The sequence below is a fragment of the Lycium ferocissimum genome, chromosome 3 (assembly GCF_029784015.1).
Source record: "Lycium ferocissimum isolate CSIRO_LF1 chromosome 3, AGI_CSIRO_Lferr_CH_V1, whole genome shotgun sequence".
NCBI classification, from domain to species: Eukaryota; Viridiplantae; Streptophyta; class Magnoliopsida; order Solanales; family Solanaceae; genus Lycium; species Lycium ferocissimum.
The window spans coordinates 14,623,176-14,640,362 of record NC_081344.1 but is presented as its reverse complement, the minus strand read 5'-3'; the positions used below and the strand labels follow the sequence as shown (position 1 = coordinate 14,640,362).

The 17,187-nt window shown below is 34.1% G+C and overlaps 1 protein-coding gene across 1 annotated transcript; it reads left to right on the top strand.

Moving 5' to 3' along the window:
* The first annotated feature begins 9,261 nt into the window (after nt 1–9,261).
* LOC132049813 (vacuolar-sorting receptor 1-like) lies at nt 9,262–16,584 on the top strand. The gene is made up of 12 exons (XM_059440751.1): nt 9,262–9,949; nt 10,963–11,655; nt 12,473–12,561; nt 12,671–12,740; nt 12,828–12,911; nt 13,269–13,345; nt 13,456–13,537; nt 14,054–14,136; nt 14,416–14,482; nt 15,450–15,578; nt 15,776–15,882; nt 16,219–16,584. Exons 1-12 carry the CDS (start codon nt 9,655–9,657, stop codon nt 16,315–16,317), a joined length of 1,875 nt encoding a protein of 624 aa, XP_059296734.1. The 5' UTR covers nt 9,262–9,654; the 3' UTR covers nt 16,318–16,584.
* The last annotated feature ends 603 nt before the right edge of the window (nt 16,585–17,187 follow it).

Sequence of the window (17,187 nt, the reverse complement as noted above, 5' to 3'; positions counted from 1 at the left end):
TTTTTAACTAGTTGCTAATTGGGCCTGGATCCTAAATTAATCTGGGTCATTTGTACGATTGCTCTTCAAAGGCACTGGTTTTTAATTTTCCCCACTCAAATTGTTGGTCTTTAATTTTTGTCTTTCGTCTAATACCTCGAGGTTCTGGGTTCGAACCTCGGCTCAGTCAAAAAAAAAAAAAAACTTGCAAGACAGAGGTTTGTAGCAAAATTAGGCCTATTCAGGCAAAACTAGGCCTATTCAGGCAGAGGTTTGCCTTAAGGCAATTTTTTACCTAAAATTAGGCCTTAAGGCCTAACTTTGCTATAAACTTCTGCCTTGCGATTTCTTTTTTAATATTTGACTGAGCGGGGGTTCGAATCCGAAACTCATGAATTTTAGGCGAAGGGCAAAAATTAAGATTTCAAATTTGAGGGGCAAAAATTAAAAACCAATGCCTTTGAAGGGCATTCCGCACAAAAATATGAATTAATCTATTACTTTTGCTTGACCCTTTAATTGATTGTATGACATCCTTGCACACCTTGAATTGGGGCGGACTCATAATGGAGTAATACTTATGCCCTCAGTGAGAACCTTATCCTCAAAGTTTGAGTAAAAAAATATCACAAAGAAAGTTGTAAATAAACTAGTTGTAGCTATCAATCATTTTCACCCCTCAAATTTTTTTATTCTTCTCATTTATTTCATTATAGAATGACATTAAATTATATACTTAACTAATATCTCTCACTTTTCTTTTTCCGTCTCAAAAAGAATATTTATTTTCTTATAGGAAATTTGTTGCATAGGTTAAAGAGATGAAAACATCATGATTTTAAAGAATTAAAAGAAAAAGAAAAAGAAAAAAAAGACAAGTGGATAATGTAAGGGTGTAATAGGAATTTTAGAAAGCCAATTAGGATAAAGGGTGGAGAATGACTATTGTTCAAAGTTGAGGGGAGAGTTTGATTTATAAAGCAAAGTTGAAATCTTATAAAAATATATTTTTTAATCCATGCCCACTCTTCTTTCTTCTCCCCTCATCCCTTTCCACTCATTTTTTCCGGCAACTTAATTAGTCCCCATAATCAACACATTGTTATCTTCCTCCATAACAATGCACGCACTCACAAATAAAGTTGAAAGAATCATGAAATTCCTAATGTATCTCTTTTTCAAAAATGAAATTGAAAAATCATGAAATTCTCTTCCAAAAAAGAATCATGAAATTTCTAGAATCTCAAAAATGAATTTGAACAAAAAAAAAAACAAACAAAAAAAATCGAGTTCACAGTAACAATTAAACGGATGAGTCCAAGACGATAGTGGTTGAGCTAACTCCGTGGTGGTGGTGATCAGTATGGTGGGTGTTATAGCTGTGGATGAAAAGACATACTATATTAGATAGGGGTTTTAGTCTCTAGAGCATAACAGGATGAAAAAAATAGAGATTTTCGTGCTATACATTAAACTTAGGAGTCCTTTTTTATTTGTTATATTAGGAAAATTATTAATTCCTTTATTTACTTTTTGTAAAAACCAAAAACTACATAATCTTATTCGATACGTCCGAGGTTTAGGAATCATTTGGGTTTAGAATTCTCTTATACCAATTAGTATTAATTACTTATACATTTAATAGAGGTACTCCTTCCGTGGTTATCACAACTAGCATGCCGTTCTTGTACGTGCTGATATATATAGCATCATAGCTTCGGTTTGTACATCTAAATTTTATACATGCGTATTATGTCTTATTATATCTTACACCTTTTGCCACTTCAATGGTCAGTGTGTAGTTAAATCGTATATTGCTAGGCGGAAAAGAAGACTTCGGGACATCATCATAGTGCAAAATCTGCAACAGAACCATTTAATAATTTTGCTAGATAATATTTGATATGAACCCTTGATATATAATTAAGATATTTCTTAAGTAAAATAACACACAAACCTTTAGTTTGTTCTTGAAGTTATGTAAAAATTGCTATTATAATAAAATCGGTTAAAATAAGTACATTAATTTAATAAATAAAGAAAATATTTAATATAAAGTTGATTTTTATTAACATAGTTATTCTAATTATTTTTTACAAGACAAAGAAAAAAATTTTATATATTTTTACTATTAAACACATTATTATGACATGAACTCTTGATAGTATGATGATGGATGGGGTAAATATGCTTGTGTTCATTTGAGGTAAGCTTTCTAACCTTTAGTCTGTTCTTGAAGTTATGTGATAACAAACGTTCAATGAATTCTTGACGATAGTTGTAAATTGAAAGATTGTCCGTTGTGATTTTTATTTACAATGTCTCATATATATTATCAATTTAAAGTTGACTTATTTAAAAAAAAAAACTATGAAAAATTGTTTGGAAATATTGCAATAACAAATTACGAGGTAAACAAATAAATATTTTAACCTTTAGTAAAATATTTTAAAAATATGCTTTTGATCATCTGAGGTAAGCTTTTGACCTTTAGTTTGTTCTTGAAGTTATGTGATAATAATCGTTCAGTGTATTCTTGACGATAATTGCAAATTGAAAGATTGTCCGTTGTGATTTCTATTTATAATGTCTCATCTATATTATCAATTTAAAGTTGACTTATTTAAAAAAATTGTACGGATTTGGATCATTGGATTCCCTTGCAATAAGTTTGAAGTAGCGTATTACGTCAATAATTACATTGATTTGTTTTTTTACATGAATCTTGACCCTAGCATGCCGTTCTTGTACGTGCTGATATATATAGCATCATGTTTGTGATTTGTACATCTAAATTTTATACTTAGTTTGTTCTTTATTATGTCTTGAAAAGTTTAAACCAATTTTCCACATTATTTTGTAGTTAAATCATATATTGCTAGGCGGAAAAACATGCTTGTGATCATCAAGGTAAATTTATAACCATTTAGTTAATTTTGTTAGATAATAAATGTTGACATGATTCTTGATGGTAATGACGATCGTTGTGATATTTATTTACAATGTCTCATATAATTATCAATTTAATGTTGACTTATTTAAAAAAAAATTATGGATTGTTTGGATCATTGGATTCCCTCACAAAAAATTGCAATAACTTTGAAATCGCATATTACATCAGTAATTACATTGATTTTTTCAATTAAATGCATGTTGCAGCTATTTGGTCGTGAATTTTTAGAGAAAAGACATCATTTTACCTGAATTTTTGATAGTATGACGATTTTCCACATTATTATGACACTAAACTTAACTTGTATTTATGGATGGGGTAACAACTTTCATTCAATTATTTATCACTTTCCAAGAAAATAATAGTTTGTTCTTGAAGTTGGGATGTGCATTACACTCGCGCCAATGTATTCTTGACATAGTTGCCATGTCAAAAAGATTAACCCTTCATTTTTTGTTTTTTCTTTATTATTTTTTTCTCTCTTATATATTATCCTTCTCTCTTTCTTAACTTCTTTCTCCTCAAACCAAAATTCCGCCACCGCCGATTGCCGCCGCACCGATCATTGTATTCCCTTGCAAAATAATCAATAATAAAAATTACCAACCCTTCATTTTTTATAACCTTTAGTTCTCCTCATCCTACCATAAACACCCATAAGAACAACAACCATAAGAACAACACCCACCATCACCCCACCAAATTTCATCCCATTTAGTTTTTCAAATTTCCAAATGTGATTATTTTGGTTGTTATTGTTGGCTATTATTATTATTATTATTATTACCATTGAAAGGTTTCTTGATTTTGATTTCTATTTATCCATTTCTTCATATATATTATTCCATTTACCAGTTACCATCTTATTTCACAACCCTCCAATTGTATTTACCCCCCCGACAGCCCCTCCCCCATTGGATTCCCCCTCCCCCACCATTTCGTCTTCTTCACAACCCCCCACCCCGTGCCCACAGCCTCCCCTCCCCCACCCGTCAACGCCCCTCCCCCCACCATTTGTTTTTTTACATGAACCCTTGATAGTATGACCCCCGCCCCCACCAAATATGTTTGTGATCATTCTCAGCTCATCTTTTTCTTACCTTTTTTGTTGATTTTGATTTTTGTTTTCTTTGAAAAATAAAATTATGAAATAATGATTATGGATGATTTTGAGAAGGAATGGGATGAAATTGACGAGGTAAACATGCTGGGTGTGATCATCTAAGTTAAAATTTTATAACCTTTAGTTTGTTCTTGAAGAAAGAGAAAATAAAAAATGAATGTTCAATGTATTCTTGATGATAATTGCAAAGGGGAAAGATTCCAAGTGGGGTATTTAGAAAAAAATAATTAATTATTTTTTAATTATATATTATTTTTATTTTATTTTTAATTATATAATAATATATATCTATATATATATGGACCTTTTGGACTCTCTTAATTTTTTTTTTTTACTTTTTTTTTTTTTTTGCAATGGTAAATAATTTGAAATCGCATATAAGGGGGTAAATAAATACAATTAATGTTTTCAACTAAATGCATGTTGTTCAAGAGTTAATTTGATGTCATGAATTTTTATGATACATAGTTATTCTTATTATATACAAAGTTCTTTTGTTAATAGACGCAACTTACACGTGCAAAACACTATATAATATATTAAAAGCACGAAACACCTTAACATAGGAAAAAAAAATGCAATTTGTATTGTCCTTGAGAAAAAGAACTTGAAAATTTTCAAACTTTTTGTAGGATCGTGACCTATACTTTTTGAACTTCTGGTAGGTTAACAATTAATTAATTCAATGGTGGCTATATATAACCTCTTTTTAATACATTTTTCTATAATATCTATATTAGTTTTTGAAAAGTTTTTTACTCATTGAGATAGGGTATATGCGCAACGCGCGTACGCAAAAACTAGTTCCTAAAAACATAGTTGTATCATGTATACCATATCAATCCTTTGATGTAGAGGCACAACTTTTTGGCAGCCCTCACTACTAAAAAATCTCTATTTTTTCACCGATTTTTCACTGAAAAATGTTCAGTGGCTATTTTTCACTAAATGTCAGTGGGAAAAACTTAAATAATAGTGTTTTTACATTTAAAAAGCAAGAAGTTTCTCAGCGTTTCAATGAAACCTGTTTCCCACCATGCGTTTTCTCAGTAAACTGGTTCAGTAAAAATGAGGTGGGAAAATCATATTTTATATTACAAATTTTCCATCAAATATCGGTGAAAAAAATATCTTTTTCTAGTTGTGCCTTTTACTCCAATAGTTCTACCTTTAGGTTCACTGTGGTAAAATGGACGTCGTATTTTCTACTCTAAGTGCTCTGCCCAAGTCAAATTGAGCTAAGCATTCCATTTTACTTCTTATCGAAAGGTCCGTCTCTTCAATTGCCTCTTCCCTCCACTTTGTTTGACACTATTTCTTCGTTGTTCAAGTTACAAAACTAATGAAATATTTTTATAATTTTCTAGCGAAAAGCTTTTATAACACATAAATATTATGACATATTTAATATTATAAGTTTTAAGAGTTTCATTGACACATAAAATTATAATATGTTTAAAACCTCACAATTTATAAATCTTTCTTTCCTTCTTAAATATCATTTTGAGTCAAAGCATGCTAAGGCATCATTTATTTGCACTTAATGGAGGTCTTAATATGAATGATTCAGACCTTAGACTATTAAATGCATTTATTTACATTAATATCAAGACTTATTTCGTCCGAATACATTGTAATCGTCAAGATCTTGAACTCTTAATATCATTAAAAGATATTTTTATATGGATGATTTTTACTACCACTTTGTCCACAACCACCCCACCAGCCCAAACCCATCGCCATGCACTGCCCACCACCCGCCCACCCACACTACCCATTCTCCACCCTCTACCCCATCACCACTAACCACGTCTGCCATTACCACCTTCTCAACCCTACCCCACCTGTACAACCACTCCCACCACCAACCCAACCCACCTACCTACCCCTACCTCGACCCCCTATATCACTACCCCTCGCCCCACTCCACCCATACCACCCACCATGTCCATCCACCATCACTAACCACCTCAGCCATCACAACCACCATCACCGTCACCACTCACCTCGGCCATCACAAACACTACTTGGAACCACCACCGCTGAAAACTACTACCGTCAGTCGCTATCACACTTGCCATCTCCATCATTATAAACAACCACCGCTGGCTTCGCTACCACCGCCACTACCACCACTGCGATCAATCCTTACTACCAACCACCTCTACCATCATAACTTGCACCGCCGCCAACTACCACCAACACCAATCGTCAACCACCACACATTCTTTAGCCGCCACCACCAACATTGCCAATTACTTACATCAACCAACTCGGCCATCACCACTACCAACCGCCACTATTGCAATAGTTACTACAATACCAACCACCTCCACTATCACAATTATCACCACCACCACCACTACAAAGCATCTCCACCATCACTAACGAACATAAATGTTTCATTTTTTTATCAAATAATAATTTTATTTTATTAGATTTCTATTTATTTACTAATATTTAGTCATTTTTTTATTAGAATTGCATATTCATTATACATTATGTACATTTAAATGTTAAAAAACGAACAGTCTTAATCATTCCGTATTTTTGAAAAACGAATAATTTTAATCATTCCGTGTTAACATCCAAAGACAAAATCTTAATCATTCAAATTAGGACGTCTAACAAATCTTAATGAAAAGGCCTAAGTCAAGTGAAACGAGTACAATACTTTTTATCATCTCTTTTTACGAGCCTACGTCACGTCAAACTCAAAAAATTTATGAAAAAGGTCAAAAATGGAGTATGCTTTTTCAAGGAAAACTGGTCTGCAACTCCTTGTTCAGGGTCGGCGTTTTGACATGTTTATGTACATTGCTGTGAAAGGATAGCACGTAGCAAAACTTTTTTCTTATGATTAACATATTATATTTTAAGTAATAAATTAGGTAAAGTACAAAGTTAAGTGATAAAAAAAAAAACTAAAAAGTATATAGATGACAAATATCTTGCATCATTAGTTTGGTATAATGGGCGGTTATTTTTTCACTTAAATTTTTAACTCTAGATTTTCATTCTTCATTTTCTTTTTAGAGTTTTAGCTAAATGCAATGACTAGTTGACCTGCACGTAGCTTTTGAATGCTAGACGTTTTAAAAGTACACATATAAGTTGCACCACCAACCACAATTACTTTCCCAATCTCTACAGTACTACGTATTAGATTAGATTAGTAGCAAACAAGATTATAAACAAAGAAGAGAACTTGGCGTACCCTCAATATTAATGAGATCATATTTCCAGTTAACGAATTACAAGTCTTAATCCCATGTACGCTCCAATTAATACATGAATGAACTTACATTAAAAGAAAACGAAATATTATCTTACACTGATATTTATACGCAATTACATTAATTTAACACTACTAAGTTTAATAGACAATAAATTATCTAATAATGATTAAACAATAAAAGCATATTCAAAGATGAATGTGATTATATATAATTTCTAATTGTGAACAAGTTTTTCATTCACTTATCACTATACTCACATTACAATAAATTTTATACGCACCTGATAAAAAAGTATAATTATTACCTGCGACTTGTCCACTATATTAAAAATAAATTTTCACTTTTTTTGTCCACTCTAATATATAAGAGAAGGACACCTTTTTTTTCTTCTTGTTTTACCCTCAACATTAATTATTTACTTCCAAATTATTTGCTAAGTCTATTAAAATTATGTACCAATCAAGGGTGAAGCTAGGTAGGCACTAAGGGGTTCATCGGAACCCCCTCGACGAAAGATCACACACTATATATATATATAGATGTTTAATCACTTGACTTCTTCGTGTATTACTTCTTCATATTTTTAAACGTTAGGTGAAAATTCTAACTTTGCTACTAATGTTAATTAATATAAATATTATGATAAAATATATACATAATTTATTAAATCTCAAGTATCTGTGCAAGATCAAAGTGCACTAGTAAAAGTTAATGGAGGGAATACTACTTTATTCATAAATTAAAAAATTAAAGTGGTGGATATCAGATACACGTAAATTAATATCCTCAGATCCATTAGTACTGCTAATTATTAGTAAAGTTAGAGACCAGAATATTTCTTGGACGGTACACGTGGACTATCCCTAAGGATGCCTATTGGAGGAACCACCTCACCAGGGTCCCACTTTATCATTGGTCCCAGCTCCCAAATGCAATAAAAGCCGCCATATCTGTCCTCATCACCTTCTTAATCATTACTACTACTACCTCCGTCATAAAAATATTGTCTTAATTTGATTTGACACTAAATTTAAGAAATAAATGAAAATTTTTAACATGTGTGATCCAAAATAAGTCTTAGATATTTGTATAGTTATAAATCATCTCATAAAATTAAATTATTTTTAAATATAAAAATATGTCATTTTTTGAGACGGAGGTAGTATTATTTTACTTTATTTTCTTTTCTCTTTTTTGGGTTGTACGTATCTATTCCTCAAAAATAATGCTTGGGGGTGGGGTGGGGCGTGGGGTTCCAATATAACAAAGTTGACGTATCTAATTCTTAATGTACTGCTTTAAACTCTTCAAGATTCTTGAAAGAAATTTTATAATTATATTAGAAGTATTATTATTAAAAAAAATTAATAGCTAAAACATGCTGAAATTCTAGAAACCATAGTAAAAAATATTATTAGACAATATAAAACATACGCCCTCTATTCACTTTTAGTTGTCCAGTATATTAAAAGTAAATTTTCACTTTTATTTGTCCATTTTAACATATCAAGAGAATGACAAACTTTTTTTCTTGTTTTACCATTAACATTAATTACTCATTTTTAAATCACTTGTCAAGTCGGGCATACAAAGTCCATAATAGAAAAGTAAAGATGGCCGGAAGGAGTATAAAACGTACAACGTGATAGATGAAACATATATTAGTGTCATAAGTCTCATAACCATAAATAAATAGAAAAGGTCCAATTTTTGAGTAGGAATAGTAATTGTTATGCTTTAATTTTTACATATAAAAAAAAAACTATTTTCACGGCAATAAAAATCTTTTCTTTTGGTGATGAGGACTTTTGATGAATTAGCTATATTCAGATCTACTACAAGAATCATATGGTCTTTCTTCAACAACCCAAAAGACTTTCTGGTAGTTAATTAACCACCAAATAAGGATAGGAAAAAACTAAAAGAAAAGGCTTTCTGGTATTTTATTAATAGAAAAATCCCACAATTCTCCAAGTGACAGAACCTAAGAGCATATAAGAAAATATCAACCTGACAATTTGTGTCATCAACACTCAAACAAAACATTGCAATCACTTCAACATATTTTACACGTTGAATCTGTAGCTTTCCACTCTTTCTTTTTTTTTTTTCTTCCATTTTAAGGTTCTGTTTGGCTATCCAAAAATTTCCCACTTTTCCATTTTCTCACTCTATCAATATAGTCTCCTCAAAAAGGTGATTCTTTTTTCATTAGATCACCAATATAAGATCTTGGTATGATCAAATTTACTATAAAGATCTGATTTTTAGTGTAAAAATCCTAGCTTTGATAACTTATAGGTGTTAATTTTGACTTTTCTTGATCTGGGTCATTGTTATATTTGTCAATCTAAGTGAAAATGAAGGAAAAGTTGGGGTTTTTAGTGTGTGTTTGGTTTCTTGTATTAGGGTCTTGTTTGGGTAGATTTGTTGTGGAAAAGAATAGTTTGAGAGTAACTTCACCAGACTCAATTAAAGATGTGTATGAGTGTGCAATTGGGAACTTTGGGGTACCACAATATGGAGGAACAATGGTTGGTATTGTTATGTATCCTAAAGCTAATCAAAAGTCTTGTAAGAGTTTTGCAGATGTTGATATTTCCTTTAAAACTAAGGCTGGTGGTATGCCTGTTTTCGTTCTAATCGATCGAGGAGGTAAAGATTCTATCTTTTCTGCACTTTGAATTGTAATTTACTTATTAGAGCTTGTTTTAGTAGTGTTGGTTTGAGTTCATACTGAGGGTATTATGTAGATTGTCTTATTTTTGTTTTTGTTAATAAATTGTGGAATCAGATTTCAGGTTTGTAAAGATCACTTAACTGTGCCTCAGTGGCCTACATATATATAGGCATTTCATTCCCATACTAGATTGCCTTTTGAGGGAATTAGGGATTCTGTAGTTTAGATTGCCTAAATATGCACTTAATCTGACACGGACATTCAAGTACCTAACAGAATAAAAGGATAGAAGACCAGAAAGACTCATGGCGAGCATTGGGCTTTTCATGCCTGTTAGTATGCGTATAAACTTTTCTACTTTCTGTTGTCAATCTTCGAATATATTGAAAACACAGTTGGACGGTTCTTACTAGTTGAACCGACAAAAGAGAAGTAAAAAATGAAAACAGTTCGGATTACTCTGATGTCTTTTGAGGTTGACGATGTTTTGTAGTCTTGTAACAATCCTGCACTTGCTTTTGGCTCTTCTAGTGAACCTGAGGAGATGTCATCTACGCTTTGTGTTTTATGTGTGATTGGTTTTGCTAATTAGTATATATGGTGTTTCTGTTCCAAGTTCAAACTTTCACAAATGCTCCACCTACAGTGAATAAGCATTTAAGACCGGATAATTTTGTTATAACCATGGTGTCCGTGCCAGCTTATGCGCACCTCAACTGATTTCACAGGATACCTGCCACCAGCAACAGGTGTCAGGTAACTCTATCCACCAAGGCTAAGACAGATGGAAAGAAATCACCTTATTTTTTTGTCTCAGTTGCGATTTGAACCTGAGACCTCATGATTCTCAACCCACTTCATTGACCACTAGGCCATACCCTTGGGTATTTAAGACCGGATAATTAGTGATGGATGATCTGCCTTGTTAAACATTGTACATATCTAACATGTGTCTCCTTTTCCTTTTTCGGTCTATGTATACTGGCAGACTGCTATTTCACGCTAAAGGCTTGGAATGCTCAAAAGGCGGGAGCTGCTGCTATTCTTGTTGCTGATGATCGCAATGAGCCTTTGATTACCATGGACACTCCTGAGGAAGAGGATGCAAAGGCAGATTATCTGCAAAATATAACTATTCCATCAGCTCTAATTAGTCAATCGCTTGGGGATAGCATCAAGAAGCAACTATCTAAAGGGGAGATGGTTAACATAAACCTTGATTGGAGGGAGGCTCTTCCACATCCTGATGAAAGAGTTGAGTACGAGTTTTGGACCAACAGTAATGATGAGTGTGGCCCTAAGTGTGAGAGCCAGAGAGAGTTTGTCAAAAACTTCAAAGGGGCTGCCCAGATACTTGAGCAGAAGGGATATACACAGTTTACTCCCCATTACATCACTTGGTATTGTCCTGAGGCTTTTATTTTGAGCAAGCAATGCAAGTCTCAGTGTATCAACCATGGGAGATACTGTGCTCCAGATCCCGAGCAAGACTTCAGCAAAGGTTATGATGGGAAAGACGTTGTTTTACAAAATTTGCGCCAAGCTTGCTTTTATAAGGTTGCCAATGAAAGTGGGAAGTCCTGGATGTGGTGGGACTACGTTACTGATTTTGGAATCCGGTGTCCAATGAAAGAGAAGAAGTACAACAAAGAGTGTGCAGATCAAGTAATCAAATCTCTTGGTAAGTTGGAGCTTCTTGTTTTTCGTGTTTCCGCTGATGAATGTCAGCTCATGCACATTATTTCCAGTGTAAATATACATTTGGTGTTAAAAATATGTACACATTTGATGTTAATGGTTCAATGTGCTAACTGCGATTTAGCTTAAAACAGAGTCACACTTAAAAAGGAAATTCAAAGTTTGCTCTTGCGACTTTATTAAAGCTGTCTCACTGTCTCCAGGTTACATAGTTTTGTTGGTATAACATGAAAATGTATATGATATAAATACATTATAACTTCCTCAGTTTAATACTGGATCAAGAGGAAGTTTTTGTACTTGTAAAAAAGAGGACGTTTTTACAACTGAACATATTCTCTCTCCTATGTGTTGCTATGTCTTTCCCAATAACATTCTTGCTTGCTGATTAAAAAGAGTTTGTGTAAGGCTCATCACTTAGTTATAAGTGTTCTACTACAAAAAAAAAGATCCTTTTCGGCATCATATTTATGTCTTGTTTTGATGGTTCACTTTACAATAGTTTGAAGACAAGCTCTGATATACTCAGACTTCGTGATAGCACATGATTTTTTTTTTCCCACTTGGGTTGTTATGCTCTTTACTGAACTGATGCATTTAGATCTTTCATTTAGTTCAAATGTCTGAAATGTCACTTCACCTTTCTTTTTTTAAAGCTAAGGAAATAGGCCTTGTATGGTTTTTATAATTTATTTTTGAATTATATGGTACTGCACTAATTAACTGGCCTTCTTCTCTGTGAAGTCAAGATTTTGTCTAACTGTTAACCTTGTTATTTTTTTCCGGAATGGACACAATAGGCTTTGATGTAAAGCAGATAGATAAATGTGTTGGAGATCCTGAAGCCGATGCTGACAACCCTGTTCTAAAGGCTGAACAAGAAGCGCAGGTGTTTAAAAAAACAAATAATGGAAAAGCTCTTTTCTTGACCTCTTTGACTCTATTGTTTCCGAATGGACTCTTGAATTGAATTGTTACTTTTGCATTGCTTCATTCAGATTGGCAAGGATTCTCGTGGAGATGTGACTATCTTGCCAACTCTTGTGATAAACAATAGACAGTACAGAGGTATAACTCAAAAAATTCAAGTGAGAAGGTGCATGTAGTTTTCTAAATAATAGAGATTCTTAACTTTTAGTGTTATCTACCTTGTAGGCAAGTTGGACAGGGGAGCTGTTCTGAAGGCCCTTTGTTCAGGTTTTGAGGAGACCACAGAGCCTGGAATTTGTTTAACCGATGGTCAGTTCCCTTGATCCTTTCTTTAGTTTTGAAGACATTATAATTGTACCAATTGTCATGCTTGCAGACTTTTTCTATGCATTTAATCATTTCTATAAATTGGGAATCATACTTGATTTATAACTTTATATCAAAGGGCGTCGAGTCAATTTTCTGTATTTCAGCCTCCAAAGCCACCGACCGATTTCTGCTCTAGCTTTCCGACGTACTCCAACTTGTAATTTGTTGATACACAAAGCTTACGTAGCTATTATACCTAAACAACAATATTTGGTCGAAATAGCCTTCAGGACGAGCTGGTACATAATCTCTATGGTCTCCAATAAGGTGGTACTCACAAGTTGTTTTACTTCTCAGATATACAGACAAATGAGTGCTTAGAGTCCAACGGTGGGTGCTGGCAGGACAAGGCTGCTAACATTACTGCATGCCGGGTATAGTCATTTGTCTGTTGACTACTAATATGATAGCATTATTTTGCATCTTTTTATCTAATTTATTGTTAGCTAATTTTCCTATGCCGTGCATTACACTTATGCTGCAGGATACTTTCCGTGGGAGAGTATGTGAATGCCCAATGGTTCAGGGAGTAAAATTTGTTGGTGATGGTTATTCCCACTGTGAAGGTACTTAAGACTCTATGTTCAAAATCTTGGTCACATAAAAGCCGTCTAGGGCTGGCAAAATGGTTGAAAAACAAGTAACCATCCATTCGACCCATTAGACATGGGTTGGATAATTGACTTTTTAAAAATGCATCAAATATGGATATTATCCACTAAAAAATGGATATTCAGATGAATAGTATGGATATCCATATCATCTATACCCATTTGTCTGGTTGTTATTATTTCATGAGTTCTTGCTTTTTGGGAGTCCAAGCTTATTTTGGCTTTTAGCTTGTGTTCTCACCTGACTATTCCTGAAATCATGGGTAATATGGGTGTCCACATCGGTTAACCCATTTTTTTTAATCTGTGTTAAATATGGGCGGGTCGGATATTTTATCCGTTTTAGTCTAACCCATTTTCGAACCGCCCAAATACGATCTGACCCGCCCGTTTTCCACTCCTAAAAAGCACCGCTGTGATGCATGAGCATTGTCTTCAGAGGCTTAATCTTTTGTGCTTTTTGTGTGACAGCATCTGGAGCATTACGCTGTGGATTAAACAATGGAGGTTGTTGGAAGGGAACCAAGGACGGCAGGACATTTTCAGCTTGCATAGTAAGAAGGCTCCATTCAAGCATAATTACCTACCTCTTGAACTTTACTTTCTGGCATGCCCCTTCTTTTATGGGGCAGAGGATTGGCATATGAAATTTTCTTGTTTCTTAATTTATATATGAGAATTGATGCTAGAAAATTAGTTTTTCTCTTTGAATTACCCGCTCCTTTTCTGGCTCTAACTTTGCTGGTTTTACTTGAGTTATTAGACGAGTTTCCTCGTGTCTCAATTTCATTCAGTGAACAGGGACACTAAATGTTTTATCCTTATCTTGTCAGGATGACCACACAAAGGGTTGTAAATGTCCACCAGGGTTCAAAGGAGATGGAGTGAAGGTTTGTGAAGGTACAGGGAATCTGTTACGCATTATATAACATTTTTCAAAATTTGCTGATGTTGTTAGCATTTATAGGATACTCACGGTTTTCAGCTGTTAGAATCTTCGTAAACTCTTATCTACCTACTTGAGGATTTACATTTGATTGCAACAAAAAGTTTTCAAACATTCTTTTTCTCTGTAGAATCGTCTCCAGTCTAACACGGAGTACCAATTTTGAAATCCCACATCGTGGGGGTACCTTACTCCTACCAAGGTAGGGCTGTTTCCGAAAGACCTAGCCAATAAAAGACATAAAAAGAAGTAAGATAAGGTAAGAGATTCGGAATAGAGATTCAAAGCGATATGGAAGAAATAATGCAGCAAGACAGATAGATAATCACAACACAGAAATAAGATGATAGAGAGATAATCAAAGCATAGGAAATAACAGATAATAATGTAAATCGGAGCACAAAAATTATATCGCAATAATGCGACTACTAATAAGAACGGATAACGAGACTATCTACTAGCCTTCTACCTTAATTTGGGTCCTCCAAACCCTCCTATCTAAGGTCATGTCCTCGGTTTGCGCCATGTCGTGTCTAATTACTCTCTCCCCAATACTTTTCGGCCTACCCCTTCGTCCGAAACCATCCATGGCCAACCTTTCACACCTCCGCACCGGGGCATCTCGTGTCTCTCCTCTTCACATGCCCAAACCATCTCAATCTCGCTTCTCGCATCTTGTCTTCCACCGAGGCCACCCCCACCTTATCCCGAATATCCTCATTCCTAATCGTCACTCCCGGTGTGGCCACACATCCATCTCAACATTCTCATCTCGGCAACTTTCATCTTTTGAACGTGAGAGATCTTAACTGGCCAACACTCCGCCCCATACAGCATAGTCGGCCTAACCACTACTTTGTATATGACTAATAATTTGATGAGATGCAAAGTTATTTTATCTTTATTTTTTCCCCTTTTCAGATATTGATGAATGCAAAGAAAGGCTGGCATGCCAGTGTTCAGATTGCAAATGCAAGAACACCTGGGGTGGTTATGATTGCAGTTGCAGAGGCAATTTGCTGTACATGCAGGAACATGACACGTGTATAGGTAAGTTTTAAGTTCTCATAATGCTGGAAATATACTTTTAACGATAGATGAAGCTAGTTAAATGTTGTAATATGATGGTTGTGATGCTCATTTAGCTGCTTTTATCTGTAACAGAATTTTACAAGCACTTTTGAGGTACTGTAATTTCATAAATCCGATGTATTTTAATCTGTAAATAATCTTAAAAAAAAATGCAGGCAATGATGACAAAACAGGATTTAGCTGGGGTCTTGTTTGGGTTATCATTTTGGGTTTGGCAGTTGCAGGAGTTGGAGCATATGCGGTGTACAAATATAGGATCCGGGTATGTTTTTTGTTAATATGTTCTTATTTCATCATCTTTTGTCAATTATGAGCTTTGGGTTTGGATATACAACACTAGAAAATTGAAAATATACCAGCAACATGAGTTAGTTTACCGTGTAATTTCATAAATTTAACTCTTCAAAGTGATGTCGAAAGAGAATGGCCTTTGGGAAGAGACATGAAATACTGCAAATGCCAAAATCTCCTATGATTGGATCCTCCATTATATAAACAACTTTACATCATCTCAAAGAAACTCATTTTTCATGTTTTTTTTTTTTTTTTTTTTTAACTTTTCCTGATGTATGTAACCTAAAAACCTATTTGTATGCAGAGATACATGGATTCCGAGATCCGTGCCATCATGGCACAGTATATGCCTTTGGATAATCAGGGAGAGGTGCCTAATCACGTATCCCACGGGAATGTCTGATAATCCATTGCTGAAGAATGATTGCGCGGTTAGAATGTAAACATCAAGTGATATCGCAATCAGCTCTTTTTTCAGTTGGCATGAGGTTCTTTATGCTTGTGTCATTCTAGTGCAACTCTCACTGTTTAGTAAGGTCCTATTTATGTATATACTAATCTTAACAGTACGCATAAACTCCCAATTATGATAGGGGAAATTTTCCTTATATGCACAATGGCCTTTCACTTTGGACCTGAGCTTAATGAAGGGTGAAATTTTTAGGAACAACTTTATGCCACCTTAAAAGAGTTTGCAGCATGAAGGGAATGTTACTTCTCTGCCTTGAAATAACAAGGTGGGATAATTTGCCTCTTTAATATGGGGCGCGGAGGCGGAGGGGGGGGGGGGGTTGTTATGCGCTGAAAAATACTCCCTCCGGATCAAAAGAGTCCCTTTTTTTTTTTTTTGGATAAAAAAAAGAGTCCACCCTGGACTTTTTTCTTGGATAAAAAAGGCCCACTTAAAGAAATCGAGAAAATTAATTAACCTTGTTTTTTCATGTTTGACCCTATTAAGTGTTATATGATCAAATTCCAACGCCTATTTAATTTGGGGTAGCTTTAGTCAAATTACCTATTTTTGTGTAGGAGTTAGTATTTTCTTGCGGGTGTGTAGAAATGGCTAAGTGACTTTTTTTTTTTTATCCGGAGGGAGTAAATAGTTAAGGGGTTATTGTGCGGTGATCAATAATGAAGAAATTATAATGTGATTATTGTGTTAAGGGGGTTATTGTGCGGTGATCAATAATGAATAAATTATAATGTGATTATCAATAATGAAGGAATTATTATGCATGATTACTCGCCTTAAATTTGCTTATAGTTTAGTTCT